This window comes from Heloderma suspectum, chromosome 2, assembly GCF_057233095.1.
Source record: "Heloderma suspectum isolate Gila_16-S chromosome 2, 16-S_ref, whole genome shotgun sequence".
NCBI classification, from domain to species: Eukaryota; Metazoa; Chordata; class Lepidosauria; order Squamata; family Helodermatidae; genus Heloderma; species Heloderma suspectum.
Window position 1 is genome coordinate 221,683,173 of NC_139459.1, and position 14,729 is coordinate 221,697,901.

At 48.4% G+C, this 14,729-nt stretch overlaps 1 protein-coding gene across 2 annotated transcripts in view; it reads right to left on the bottom strand.

Moving 5' to 3' along the window:
- The window catches only part of QRICH2 (glutamine rich 2), a 62,057-nt gene that overhangs the window by 16,768 nt on the left and 30,560 nt on the right, over window positions 1-14,729 (bottom strand). The window contains exons 9-16 of one of the 2 annotated variants that reach the window (XM_084838174.1): window positions 14,388-14,636; window positions 11,144-11,266; window positions 9,179-9,253; window positions 8,778-8,942; window positions 6,226-6,347; window positions 2,296-2,361; window positions 1,910-2,011; window positions 85-285 (exon numbers count right to left, since the gene is read on the bottom strand). In XM_084838174.1, the coding sequence (XP_084694300.1) occupies window positions 85-285; window positions 1,910-2,011; window positions 2,296-2,361; window positions 6,226-6,347; window positions 8,778-8,942; window positions 9,179-9,253; window positions 11,144-11,266; window positions 14,388-14,636 (1,103 nt within the window). The remainder of the gene's footprint in view (window positions 1-84; window positions 286-1,909; window positions 2,012-2,295; window positions 2,362-6,225; window positions 6,348-8,777; window positions 8,943-9,178; window positions 9,254-11,143; window positions 11,267-14,387; window positions 14,637-14,729) is intronic. The other variant, XM_084838173.1, reaches the window with a different exon arrangement.

A 14,729-nucleotide genomic window follows, 5' to 3' on the forward strand; every position in this document is an offset into this window, starting at 1 on the left:
GGCCACTTGCCCAGGGCTCTGCCTTGCGTTCCCTCTCTTTGGAGATATGAATGTCCTGCTTAAGACCTCTCCCCCTCTTCCTACCGTTTGCCGTAGGGGCTTGAGCCGAGACACTGGGACTGCAGGATTTCCCTGATCATCTGAGCGTTGACTTTGGCTGCTCCGCCATAATGGCTCTGCACCTTCTGTATGTCCATGAGCATCTTGGAATGGATGCGGCGGAGCTTGTTGAGACTCGCACTCTTCTCCAGTGCATCAAAACGCGCGCCAGGTCCTAACTTCAGACTGGGGTGGGGTGGAATAGGGTGGGGAAATGGACGCAGCACACAAGCCAGAGCAAGAAGGCAGGGGGCAGCCAGAGGAGGGGAAGGGAAAGGAGAAACCCACAATGTTAGGCAGGGCTGGTGCTCCCAGCCTGCCTTGCTCATATTCATACCCCTTTGGTGAGAAAGTGTAGCAGGAGCTAGCAAGAAGGCTTACATCAGGGGTGGGAAACCTTTTTCAGCCGAAGGGCCACATTGCTTCAATGTGCGCCCATCTTCATAATCATCCACACACGCTCATTATATAGATGGATCTATTTGCACACACGGCAACGAGGCCTGAAAAAATTCCTCCTATTGGGGCCACTTAACTAGGGGTGGGCCAAAATCTTCATGGCACATGGGGAGGGACAGGTTAAACTTTCCCAGCTGCAACCCCCTCCCCAACCCCTTATGCAGCAATTAGGCTTTTTTCCCCCTCTTTTTTAAAGAAAAGTTCCTAATTGTTATGTAGAAGGGAGGATGCAGGCTGGATAAGGAGGGGGGATGTGGGCTGGTTGGGGAAGCCCTGCAGGTCCTATCGGTGGTTCCCTACCCCTGATTTACATGAGGCTGTGCAGCCCAGGAGAAGTTGATCAGGCTCCCTAAAACTGATAGCTAGAAGAGTCTCCAAAGCAAAAAAGCAGCCTCCCATTCGACCAGACACGTTTTCTGTAGAAGATCCTACGAGTATAACGTATGAATGGGTTGTCAGGGTTGTGCCCATCCAACTGCACTTTTATCTATGATTGGGCCAAAATTTGCTCAGTCAGAACTTTCAGCCATTTTTTTAGATTGCTGAAGGAAAGGAGGGATTAACCTGCTCCCCCCCCCGCCCCCCCTATTACCTTTTTTCTCCACTGCTGCTAGTTTTATAACTGTAGCAGTGGAGCTCTTCCTAGCAGCATCTGACACCACTTTCATTTCTGGTCTGAGATGATGTAGTGTTCTTTACAGGAGAATTATGGGAAATAAAACTGGCACCTGCCAGGTGGCTGTCAGGAAGAATTCAGCTACTGCCAGTGTAAACAACCTGCCCCATTCCGCCCCCCCCCCACTGCCCCAATTGTTTAAATGGCTGCTCCATTTCACCAGCTACAAATGCAGCAGTGAAACTAGACTCGGGGCGGGGGGATGTTTTGGGTCAGCCCTACTTCTGTGTCTCAGACTACTGTAACAAAAAAGGCCCAGTTAAGTATGCAATGTGTCACTAAGGGTGTAATCCTATGCTGAGAGTTGTAGGACTTTTTCTGTCTAAACATGCATAAGATTGTGCCCTAAAACCTTGTTTTGCTATGCAGTTGGTATTCAGGCTGCAAGCTATTCACATCCCTCCACCTTCAAAGCAATATCATTCAATCTAGGCACAGTATCCAACGTTAGTCCTATTTAGAGCAGACCCATTGAAATGAATGAGACTTAAGTTGGTCATGACTTACCCATTCATTTCAATGGGTCCACTCTAAGTAGGCCTAACAGTGGATACTACCCTAGGCTTTTGCTCAGATTAGTTCTTTTTTCCAAATCTCTGCTCCACCCAATCCCCATCTGCTGTTTAGAGTACACATGGGGGGGGGGGGACTCAGAAATGCCTGTTCTCTCCATACTTGCGGTTCAGCTGCCTGATCTGTTCCAGTTCATAAACCATGTATGGCCGGAGGGACTGGTGAGCAGGTAAACCTGGCACAGCAGGGAGTGTTGTGATGTGCCTGTCAAGACAATAAACAGTCGGGATAAGCCAAGGGAAAACAGCACAAGATGAGGAGGTCCCTGGTTTCGCTCTGAACAGCTGTTTTTATCACTGACTGGCAGACAATGATCTCATTTGGTTCTATCTGAGCTACCTGTCAGAGGCAGCAACTTACCCCATGGCTGAGCAAGGACCAAGATCTGCATCACCCAGCTTCCACTTCCATATGGCACCTATTTAATTACGCCACACCTGTATGAATATAAGCACATTAGCAACCTAAGAGACCATGAAAGAACTTACGGGCCAGGCACCACCATTTCCAAGGGTCGGTCACAAGAAATACAGTGGAAATGAGCCAGTAGTCTCCTGTTTGGGTAGAAAAGAGATACCATGAATCAAAGGGTGTGTGTTTGGGAGGGACAGACATGGGATGCACAAATGTTTGGCTATACAGTCACTGTGAGGAAAATAAAATGAGGGTCACACAAAACGACCGAGGTGAGCACTGCACACCAACTCTTGGCAATATATCCAGAGCTGCAGAGCTGCAGCTAAATTAGCATATTCCAGGCACGGGCAACTAGTACAATTTGCATATATGTTTCATAAATGGAGAAATGCCCTGATGTTGAGAGGTTTGTTTGTACACAAATAACAAACACGGGGAGTTCCTGGAATTGCAGATCTCTTTTCCTTACACCGCAGCAGAAGCAGGGAAAGACTTCCCTTGCCTTCTTTTTGCCCCACTTCTATGTTGTGTCTGAACCAGCTCTGAGGCAGGGAGCCCAGCTAGCAACAATAGATGCTGTTTTCAGCTGCTGAAATTGACATGGGCATCGCACATTGAAACTGACCACCTTGTCAGTCACCAAGGAGCATCCAGATTGTTCTTGCTATTTTGGAACAAAAGATTTCCAGATCTACAAATGTCAAATTACATGTTCTTTCTCTCATGTGTGAAAACGATGTTTTTGTTGCATATTTAAAAATAAAATTTAAAGCAGGGGGCATTGTAGCCCTCCAGATGTTGTCACTTACAACTCCCATGATCCTTCACTCTTGGCTATGTTGGCTAGGGCTGATGGGAATTGTAGGCTGAAACATCTGGCGGGCCTCAGGTTGCCCACCCAATTTAAAGCTTGCTTTTAAAAAAAACCCTTCCACTCTCAAAAGTATACATCAGCTGTGCTTTGTACTGTATTTATAATTGCACCCCCCACACAGGCTTTTTATAAAGGGGGCTATAAACTCCCCAAATTTAAAAAAAGTGCTAGCTGTTTTTTTAAAAAGTGGTTCCCCCCACATATTCCACCTGTGGAAATGAGGTAGCTATGGAGATTGTCTAGTCCCAAACATGACACTCCCTCGCCTAAGCCCTAATGACGTTAACAAAGCCGGGCTGAGGAGGTTGTGAGTCAGGCACTGGCACTGCCCCTACCAGCTATTGCTGGGAAAGTGTGATCCCTGTGTGGGGCAGGGCTTGAGGAACAGCATCAACAAGGCTTCCCGTTCTTTCACGATCACCCTGGAGGCCAAGCAGGAATTAACGGCAAACAAACAAACACACAAAATTTTGCCTGGGGAAACATGCTTCTTGTCAGCCAGGGTTTGGTTGCATCTTATTTCGCCATTCCTTCAAGTGCAGTCAATGTTTGATTCAATTAAAGTGGAGGAGGAGAGGAAGGCAGCAACAGGCAAGTCAGCCCGTGGGACCAAGCATGGGCCTGGGAGAAAGCCTGGCTGTCAGATCCTGTCCGCATCTACCATAGGGCTGCCTATTGTGCCATCCGCCCAGCAGGATGCAGCAGGAATTGCCGGTTTGCATTGCTAAATCTGCCCCACTCCCCTTGCAGGGGGGTAAGCTCAGCTCAGCTGTGCCTCATGTGCCCAAACACCAGCACCCTCTGTTGGTGACAGACAGGTCACACAACCTGCAATAGTGGAGGAGGATATAACATCTATCGATAGCATGAAGGGAGGGGAGAGCCGGGCACTGGGCAGTAACTTGTAACAGACTTCAAAAAATCAGAGAGGTAGCAGGTGCAACTAACAGCTAGGGAGGGGTTGGGATGCCTACAGACAGACAGCTTCAGGTTTGAGGGTACGCTCTGTAGGGTGCCCTCTTGCGTTGGTGGGCTTCCCTTCACATGTTGACCTCTGGTGGGCTTACCTGCTGGGGGGTGGGCAGCAGCACCAGCAATCCAATAGGCATGGCAGTGGCTTGGAGACATCATCAAAATTTCCAGGGACCCCCAGCATAGTGTTGTCTGCAGGGCTGCCATTTAAATTTCCCACAGTGCCCAGTGATACTTTGCCAGGGTTGCTTCGGGGCATTGTAGGAGCACCGGGGAAGGGGGCCCTGGGCAGGCATCAGGAGTCCGCCCTGCTGGGGAACTGCAGCCTTGACAGTTGCTAAGGCCAGCCATGCCTCCAGAGGGGACTGTAACGTTGCAGGGGAGCCCATACATATGGCCACGCTGAATAGAGGGAACCAACTGTGGCTGCGCAGCATGGCCACCTGGAGTGCGATTTTTATGGGCGTGTGTTTACCCAGCATGCAAAGCACAAACTGGGGCTCCTGGAGAAACACAGTTCTCTCCCTGCCACCTCACCTCACTCCTGCTAGTATACCCAACTCTCCTGGGTAACTTCATGCTGCAACTGACACAGGCACCACTTATTAATAAACAGAATGAAGACAAAAAAGGGCAATGCCACCACCCATTTTATGGAAACACTGCCCATAGGAGATCTGCCTGGCGACCTGCTTTGACCTTTCCCTACTGCTGTCAACTCGAGACATATTTGTTCTCAAAGGCTACGATGGATTGTCGGTGCATAATTTTTATAGTCTGCAGTCTTCTTGTTTTAGATTGCTGTGTTTTCTGTTTTTAAATTCAATTTTTCTTCTATGGTTTGACACTATTGCACATCAGTTTGAGCACCCTTCTGAGCAGGAAATGCAACCCATCCATTTAAACACAGCCAGTGTGGTGTAGTGGTTAAAGTGTTGGACTGGGACATGGGAGATCCGGGTTCTAGTCCCCACTTGGCCATGAACCTCAGTGCCAGTCACTGCCTCTCGCCTAACCTACCTCACAGGGCTGTTATGAGAATAAAATGGAGAGGAGAAGGGCTATGTAAGCTACCTTGAGTTCCTTGCAAGAGGAAAAAAGGCAGGATATAAATGTAGTAGTAGTAGTGGTAATAATAGTAGTCGTTGTCGTAGTAAGTGCTAAAGGGTAACCGCATCACAAATTGTGAAAGAGCAAACATTTATGAAAGGAGAGGAGGAGTGCAAGCAGGCAAGAACCAAGAAAAGCCAACGATGGAGCAGACAGAAGGACGCTTGGCAATGAAGCACTGCCCTCAGTGTTGGAGCAGAGCTCATGGTTCCCAGCATCAGTATCAAAAACAAATGGCAGGAACCTGAGGAGTACAATGGGAACGAAGTGTGGGTCCAGCTTTACTGAAGGGCAGGATGGAGAGGACATGCTCTCCGCACAGTACTATGCGAGGGTGCAAACTCTGACCCAAACCTAAGCCAAAGGTCTCCTGCCAACCACTCACACTAGTTCAGGGGTGCAGAACCTCAGGCCCGGGGCACAAATTCAGCTCCCCAGGTTGCCCAGGTGGCTATGCCACTTTCCCATGGCCCCACCCCCTTTCTACCAACTACCAGTCATTCAGCGGTTTCCCAGCTTTTGCGAGGGTCTCCCCATTCTGAAAGGAGGAAATGCCTCTCCTAGGGCTCCGTGACTAACAGGAAGAACTTGATGGAATTTGGCCCTCGGGCTGAAAGACGGTGCCCATCCCTGCACTAGGTCCACAGAGCTCGCGTCTATCACATCACAGCAGGGTCCACAGCTCAGCACCCAACTGGCAGTGAACCTCTTGGGTCTTTTTACCTCAGACACTTCCACAGAAGGAGTATATAGGCACAGTGTACTGCAGGGATGGGCAGCTTGTGGCCGCCCAGATGTTTTGGCCTACAACTCCCATCAGCCCCAGCCAGCATAGCTCACGGTAAGGGATCATGGGAGTCATAGGCCAAAACACCTGGAGGGCCATAAGTTGCCCACCCCTTTTCTTTGTTTTCTTTTTATCGTGCCACAACTGTGAGACTGATGTCAAGAGAAGCCAATTCTGAGGGATGTTGTACAAAACTTCAGCCTGCTGTTGTGTCACATCTCGTAAAAGCAATAGTGACACAGTGTTCAGACACCTGACCTCCTGATCCCAGCAGCTTCATCTCCTACATCTTGTGGCACCCTCTGCTTCAGCTGCTTCCGAATATCCTTCCAGCGCTCCTCCAGCTGCTGTCTGAATGGATCCAGTTCCAAGCGGTCCAGCTGCACAGAGGGGACACAAGGGTTCTGACGCGAACGGCATTCTCGAGGCACTGAGATGTAGCACTGGATTAACCATCAACCTAAATATGACACAGAGCAGGCACCTAGCTAAGTTGGCTTCGGGGAGGACTCCAGGGAGAAAAGTGGGCCTCTTCTGCTTCCTGCAATGAGTTCCCTGCTGCTCAACACATCACACATGGAAGCAACATTTCAACTGGTCACTTGCTCAGCATGAGAAGCAGAACAGCTTTATTTGCTGTGCTGTGATAGATTTCAAGCATGCAGGAAGACAGGAGGAGGGCTGTGTGTCTGCCCTCTGCCCTCCCACTTTCATATCTATATATCTATATATCTATATCTATATCTATATCTATATCTATATATCAGGGGTACTTCACTGCCCCTCCAGATGTTTTGGACCACCACACCCATAATTCCTGACCACTGACCATGCAGCCCAGGGGTGAAGGGAATTGTAGTCCAACACATCTGGATAGCACCCAATCTGCCTACCCCTGACAAATGCGAATGCACCTGTACTTGCGGGCAAGTGCTGGCAAAGGTTTATGAGCCAAAGACCATGATGGACAACATCATACAGGTCAATGTACAACCTGCTTTAAGCCAAACAGAAGCACAAAGGATTCTTGGGAACAGGGGCTTCCCAGCACCCCACGCTTCTGCGGCTCTGGACTCTCTGAGCCACAGTCATTGCCAAGAGCTGAAATCAGACACTGGATCCTAGCACTTGCTACCTGCCTAACAGAGGTTGGGCCAGCAGTGGCCGGGGGGGGGGGTAGGGAAGTGGGGGTGGAAATCAACAGCAGAAGTAATGAAATCAAAATTTGGCCAAAGGAAACAATTTGGGGGACCTCATGCAACCCTTTCTGCTTCCTTTCTATTATGTGGCAATGCAATGAAAATCCTCTGCTGTGTCACAACAGTCTTTGTGACTCCCCACACCCCACTTCATCTGCTCAGTTCTCCAGAGGGCCTCCCCTCTGCTAGCCTGTGCAGGCTCTGTCCAAGAAAACCTGGTTCACCTCACAGGAGCAGGTTGGCACTGGAGGGGATACCATTTAGAGCAGGAGTGGAGAACGTGGGAGTGGGGAACTTCAGCTGTAGCCCGCACAGCCCGTGGTGATGGATGACAGGAGTTCCAGTCCAACTACACCCAGGGGCCACACGTTCCTCATCCCTGATGTCAAGCAAGAACAGCCTTCTCCCGCCTGCCGCTTGCTCTGACCTGAAGCTGGCAGGTAGGCAGTAGGATTGGCGGAGAGTGTCAGAGGCATCAGTCCGCACATTCAGTTATGTTTGTTTATTTAATTGCCTGCCATTCTACAGTATGTGGTCACAGAGGCGTATAAGAATTTTGAACAAACTGTTCTAAAAGCCAATAATAAAAATAAGTAAATCAAAAGAAAATCAGTAACAGCATCAAAAACCACAGTAGAAGAATTAGCAAAAATTCATTACATAATTTAAGCAAAAACCAGAGAAGAAACCATCATAATCTTCACCCAGTGCCTGAATGATAAAAGCGTAGACGCGTAGGAGATCACTCTGGGGAGGATTTCAGAGACAAAGGGTACAAACACAGAAAAGGCCCTGTCCGTGTTCACTACCTGCCTAGCCCTTTCAAGGCAGAGATTGCTGGAGAAGGGCCTCAGGTGATAATCTGACTGATCAGGCAGGTTTGTATAGGAGAGTATACACCAGTGGGCAACCTGATGCCCTTCAGCTCTTTTGGATTACAACTCCCAAAATCTCCAGTCAGGAAAGCTAGTAGTCAGTGATTATGGGAACTGTAGTCCAAAACATCTGGAGGGCACCGGGTTGCCCACCCCTAGCATAGGAGAGAATGGTACTTCAAACATCCATGTCCTGGACTGTTTAGAGCTTTATGGGTCAAAACCAGCATTTTGAATGGTGCCCAGAAACAAACTGGACACCAGGAGCCATGCGTCGCACACTTCAGGTTCCCTTGATTGGCAGGGGCAAATGCAAGCCATTAGTGGAGGCTGGTGGCTCTGATGTCAGTGGGGCGGTGAATCCACTCTGGGTTTCAGTCAGAATTCTACAACAGCTATCCAAGGTGCTGCGTTCAGCCCTTGGATAGCTCCTTTAGAGTTCTGACTGGTTCTGAACTCAAAAACCCAAAATGGATTCACTGCTCCATGTCATCGGAGCAACTAGCCTCCACTGCAAGCCATGCCACGTGCATGACTGGCTCCCTGCGGTGAACACTCACTTGCTGAGAGCAGGGAGAAAGGTGTGTGCAGTTGCACATGGCCTTTGGGAGCTCCAGCTGCACACTGCAGCACTGAACCCTGAGCAGGGGAAGCACACTCTCTCTCTGGTCAGTTACAGATGCCCTCCCAGGCCAGGCTGCCTGTGAACTGGTGAGAAGGCCTGAGCTTCGCTTACCTTGGAGTCCATTTCAATCAACAGCTTGTCGAGCATTTTCTGCCAGTCCTGCTCTTGGCCGGCCATCTTGTTCAACAGCTCCTGCATCATCTTGTGCAGCTGTTCGGTGGTGGCATCGAACTGGGTGCGGCTGACCTTTGCAGCAAGGGCAGTCTTGTCTGCTTTCTGGAAAGGAGGAGGAGGAAAAATGGGGCAGATCTTTGGTCCAATTTAGATCACTAAGAATCCCCCCCCCCACTTTCCCTCCAGTAGTCACAGAGAGTGTGAATGGCCAAAGAGCATCTCCCCTTCCTCTGCCCCAACCCCAAAAGGATGGCGAGTATCAGGATCCCCATTCAAAAAGAAATGTGATTGGGCCTGCATGAGATAAGCACGGTGCGTCAACAAGTACAACTCCATACCACATCAATTTCCATCACTATGTGATCTTTGTCGGCCTTCTCATTTTCTAGCTTCTCCAGGGACTTGAACAACATCTTTAAGAAGCACAAAAGAGCAGAGAGATCAAAGCTGGATACTAAACATATAGGCTCCAATTCCTATACAGTCACCATCTTAATTTTCCTCCTCTGCTCCTGATAGTAAGCATATACACCATGCTCCTCTATGTCTCATTGGGCCCAGATATTGCAGATCATATGCCCACATTCCAAACTGGGTCATCATGTACTTCTAATTCCACCTTATTAGAACTAACAGATTGTTGGCTGGTATATCCTAGAGCACCAATTTATGAAATAAAGGTGATTCGCATGGGCTGAGCCACCTACTATACTCCTGCTTGGAGTAAGGAAGGGGAAAGATATATGGAGAAGGACATAAAACTACTTTTTGCCACCATCCTCCTTGAAGTGCAGTACATACAGGGTGGCCAGATGTAAAAGGGGACAGGGCTCCTGCTAGGGAGCAGGAGAATTTCCTTTGGTCTGCATTTTTAAGTGAACCAACCTAATTCTCACTTCCTGGACTAATTGGAACTCAGTCATCCTTTGGACTGCACACTTTGGTGCAGTTCTCAGCTCAAAAATTGTGCAGGAAAATGCATATATTACGGAAAGTACGAAAAAGTGTATATTAAGGAAACCTGAATGCATTTTTTGTGCGTTAAAAAATGGCATTGATACAGAAAATGGATGGAACAGACATATGATTAAATACATGAGAAAGTGACATGGACCGGAAATAGACCAATTTATCCATCTCTGTACCTTTAATGGTTGTCCTGCAAGCTACACCTGCTGAAATTCCCTCTCCTACACAATTGTTGAAGGCACCTCCTATCCTCTTTTGCATCTGGTCACACTATGCTAAATGCATATGAGGCTTTACTGCAGGGGTGGGCCTCCAGACATTTTGACCTACAACTCCCGTTAGACCTAGCCAGCATAACCAATGGCAAAGGATGATGGGTGCTGTGGACCAAAAAATCTGGAGGGCCACAAGTTGCCCACGCCTGCTTTATTGCTTCCAAGTGTTAAGAACTTGAGGTTTTATATCTATTGAGTCAACATTTGGGGTGTTGGGGAATCAGTGCTGTAAAACAGTGAATGTTCAGTGGTTAAAGTGGCCAACAGAGTGATTTGATGGGGGGCTCCTGACAGCCATACCAAATGTCTGTCAAGATTGGGTAGAAATTTTGCCCATAGTGTCTGTTAAGAAAAATAAACGTGTTTTCCAATGTTGTAAAATGTTTGGCAATTAAACCTTCCATCTTTCTTGGAAACAACTTCCAGAGGGTAGCCATGTTAGTCTATTGCAGAAAAAACAACAAAGAGTTTTGTGACACCTTAAAGATGAAGAAATTTATTATAAGCTTTTGTGGACTAGAGCCCACATGGTCAGATGCACTATAGTCTATGAAAGCTTGTTGCAGAATAAATCTGTTCACCATTAAGGCATCACAAGATTCTGTTATCTTTCTTTGGGTTTTCTACGGAAGTCATCCTGACTGACAGCAACTTGTTGTCCACCGATAAGGAATCTGGGGTGGGAGGACACAAACGCTACTCGCCCCTGCACCACTGTCTGGAGAACAGGATGGCTTCTGAGAACAGAGTACATTGCCCTGTCTGCTGTAAGAGGAGACTGGGTGATATTGCTGGAGCCACAACTGCTTGACCACAGACCCAGAGAGGCCTTCAATGCTGCTGTTGCTGCTACAAGACAGAAGTGAGCTCAATGCCCAAGCCAACTGCTTTCTCGATTAACAATGTGGGAAGGGAGGAGAGCCAACAGCTTCCCTTTATGGCAAGCGCTACAATCCTTGTCAAGCAACAGAACCGGGCTTTGGCATGCTCATGACAGCTCCCAGGAGGGTCCCCGGTTCTTCGACCCCACCTAGCCGACCTTGCCTCAAGGTCACCTACACTGATCTCCTGCTGCTTCTGGCGATGGTCATCTATGAGAGTGCCTGCGGTGGCATTCAGCTTCTCGCAGTCGTCCTGAACTTGCAGGATGGTGCTCTGGATGTGGCTGAGCATCTCTTCGTCCTGATTTGTGAAGGCAATATGTTAACAAAGGCCAACCATGAAACAGTGATGGCCCGGTTCAGCCTTCAAATCCCGGTCCTGGAAATCCAAATGTCCTGACTTTGGAAAGCTGGGAGCAAATGATGGACCAATTCCCTTCACAGCAACCAGGGGGGGTTAATTAGATACCACCTTGGAAATGAACCAGCAACAGACTTGTACATACAGAACTCCCGTTAATTTCAGTGAGAAATTCCTGGTGAATGGCATCCGGAGAGTGAATATGGGTTAGACAGACCACTGTCTAAAGCAGCCACCCCCAACCTGGAGTCCTCCAGATATGCTGGACTACAACTGCCATCATTCCCAGCCACTGGCTGGGGATGATGGAAATTGTAGTCCAACACATCTGGAGAATGCCAGGTTGGGGACAGCAGGTATAGAACAACCACATGAATAGACATTCAGGGAAAAGGGGCTGCTCAAAAGAATGACAGGAGACATTTTCACCATGTGGCTCGGAAGAAAAGCAATCAAAGATGGAAGTGGAAGTGGAATACAGATAAAAGGGTCTTTGGTAATTTGGAAAGGAGGATTTGCTTCTGGTGGGTGACCTTTAAAGCTTGTTAAGCCCTCTAATTCTTTGTTTATTACTTTGGGAAAGAATCTCTTCTGTCCGCAAGCTAGGCAAGGGAGGCACAACAGCTATTAATGCAGGCGCACCCATACACACACACCTCATCCAGTTCTTGGCCCTACTGCTAACTTTGGGTTGTTCAGAATAGTCACTTGCAATGTAGGACATGCAGACCACCCATCAAGAGAGGGAGATCTGGAGAAGCATGAGAATGGAGTAACCGTGACACAGCGGGGTGAGATGGATCCAAACTCTGGGTATGTGAGGTGCTCCCTTGGGCATCATGTACACTCACATCACACGCCTAGAACTTTTTAGGCTTGGATTTGTACGCTAATCGCCTCAAAGTCAGGTTAAATTTGACTCTGGGGAAAACTACACTTTCAAACACTGGCCACAATGCACAGAGGGTTCAACACATTTACGGCTAATGAAATCAATGGGCATATAAGCATACTTGAACTGTGTCAAATAAAGGCCTCAGCACACAGCTTTTGCAGGCCCCGCTGATGGGAGCATCCAAAAGCAGGACAGCAACAGCCAAAGTCCCAAAATATTTGCGGTCTCTAAAAGGAGTCTCATTATCTCCATCCTTTGGGAGATAGATCACTTAAAAAAAAAACACATTCCCATCAGACAATTTGGTTCCCATGATCTTTTACATCAAAACCAGAGATCTAGCAGAAAAAATAAATGACAGTCCAGCCATAGGACGCAAACACTCTATCCTGGCATTCAGGTCGGCAGATAGCTAGAAAAGAATGTCAGGAAAACATACAGACGCTCTCTTGCTCAGTAGCTGGTCTTCATCCCTCAAGGGTCTTTTTACCAAAAAGAAAGGAAGAAACAGTCTACTACTGCAATTCCTTCAGCTATTTTTTAGTTTTTATCTGATGTTACAATACTGTATTTTTAGATTTCAATCTTTGTAAACTACCCAGAGAGCTTTGGCTATTGGGCAGTATAGAAAAGTAAATGAAATGAAATGTTAAAACAAAGAGAAAACACAAAGCAACTGGACAGAAGTGGAGCAAAGCACAGAAGGCAGGGGCCCCAGGCTCTTGGGTCCAGCACCAACGTTCTCTAGGCATCGTTATATGAATTCCACATCATTGCAAGTTGTGGGCAGGAACCCTGCACATGCTTAAGACAGCTAAAATCTGACTGAAGGAGTGCTGAAGCAGGAAGTAAGGCAAGAAGCGGCCTAGCCAGGAACAAGAGGCTGCAAAAAGCAAACCGAATTTGGATCCTGCACGGAAATGCTCTTTGGAAGTTGTACATTTTGATTTGTGAACTGGCCAGAGCAGGTGAAGGCGAGAGCTGCAGATTCAGCAGGGATGGATCAGTTATGTTAATTATGGCCTGGAGACTATCCCCTAGAAAAGTATCAGGGAGGGGCTGTAGTAGGGCTGGCCCAAATGCTCAGCACCAGCCAAATATCTGAGGTTTTGAGGACTCGGGGTGAATACCCTCTCAAAGCTTGGAAGGGGAGGGCAAAGGTTCAGGGGGTAGATATTTGGGGAGGGGGGTTATTGTACTTACTGTCGCTTATGTGGTGGTCTGGAAGTTCCCCCATTCCCTTTGGGAACCTTGCAAGACAAGGGGCAATGCGCAGCAGCAGCCCAACTGCCACACACTTTGTAATGGGGCTGCAATGGCCCTGGAACTGACACTATGTGATGACATACCATCATTGCCTGGCTAGATAGCATCACTGATGCAATGAATATGGTCTTGAGCACACTCCGGGAGAGAGCAGAGGACAGGAAGGCCTGGCGTGCTATGGTCCATGGGGTCACGAAGAGTCGGACACGACTGAACGACTGAACAACCACAACAACAACCATAATTGCCAAGGATAATGTATGGGGGGAAAAGATGACTGCCCCCATGAGCCCACCTTTGTTGTATGGAGAAAGTCCAAGTTTCGATCTCTGGCAAAGACCCCTGTCTGAAACCCTGGAGAGCCACCATCAGTCAGTATAGACCAGGTGTAGGCAACATGGCCTCGGACACCTTTCTCGGCACCCATTTTACAAAAAACAGAATTTCTTATATGCAGCTGGAATCACTTCAAAGCTGAAGGAGGGCCTCTAGCTGCTTCCATCTTCTTTTCCCATGAATGCCACCAGGCAAAGCGAGGGGCACAGAGACCTTCTTAACAAATGAAGATAATGGGTGGCGGAGGACAGTGGTTTTCATCTGCAGTGCACCCATTTTGTGGTGGTGCCCAGGCCAGTTTCTCAAATTGCCAAATGTGCCCCCAGGCCCAAAAAAGTTGCCTACCCCTGGCACAGACAATACTGTGGTAGATGGGCTGCATCTCCCCACAGAGGCCCCAAAGGAGCCATCTTCAAGCCTCTCCAATTAAATCCCAGATCAGGCCTCCATATCCACACAGTGCCCCGGGAGACCTGCATCAGCCCATGGGACTCTTGTATTCTTAGCTATATGCTGAAAAACCCGAGGTCAACAACTGGAGCCACGTTCCTGTGCTGGCCTTACCTGGCGCTGCTTGGGTTTCTTGGCCAGTTTGCCTTCTGCCTGCCTCAACATGAAGTTGTTGATCAAATCCTGCAGCTGCTCATAGCGCTTGAACAGCTGGCTAACCTTCTCACTGACATCTAAGCTGCAAGCCGCGCACGTGCCTTGGACTTGAGCCAGCCCGGGCTCCGGGGTCGGCGGCATGCTCATGGACAGCAAGGTGGACGATGAGGCCATCATGTTCTCTATGACAGATCTAAGCTTGTCTAACTGTGGGCAAGGGAGAGAAGGAGGAGCTCAGTTTTAGAGGGAGGCATCTGACCCCCAACCATCTCTCATTTCCCACAGGACCTGGGAGGATAG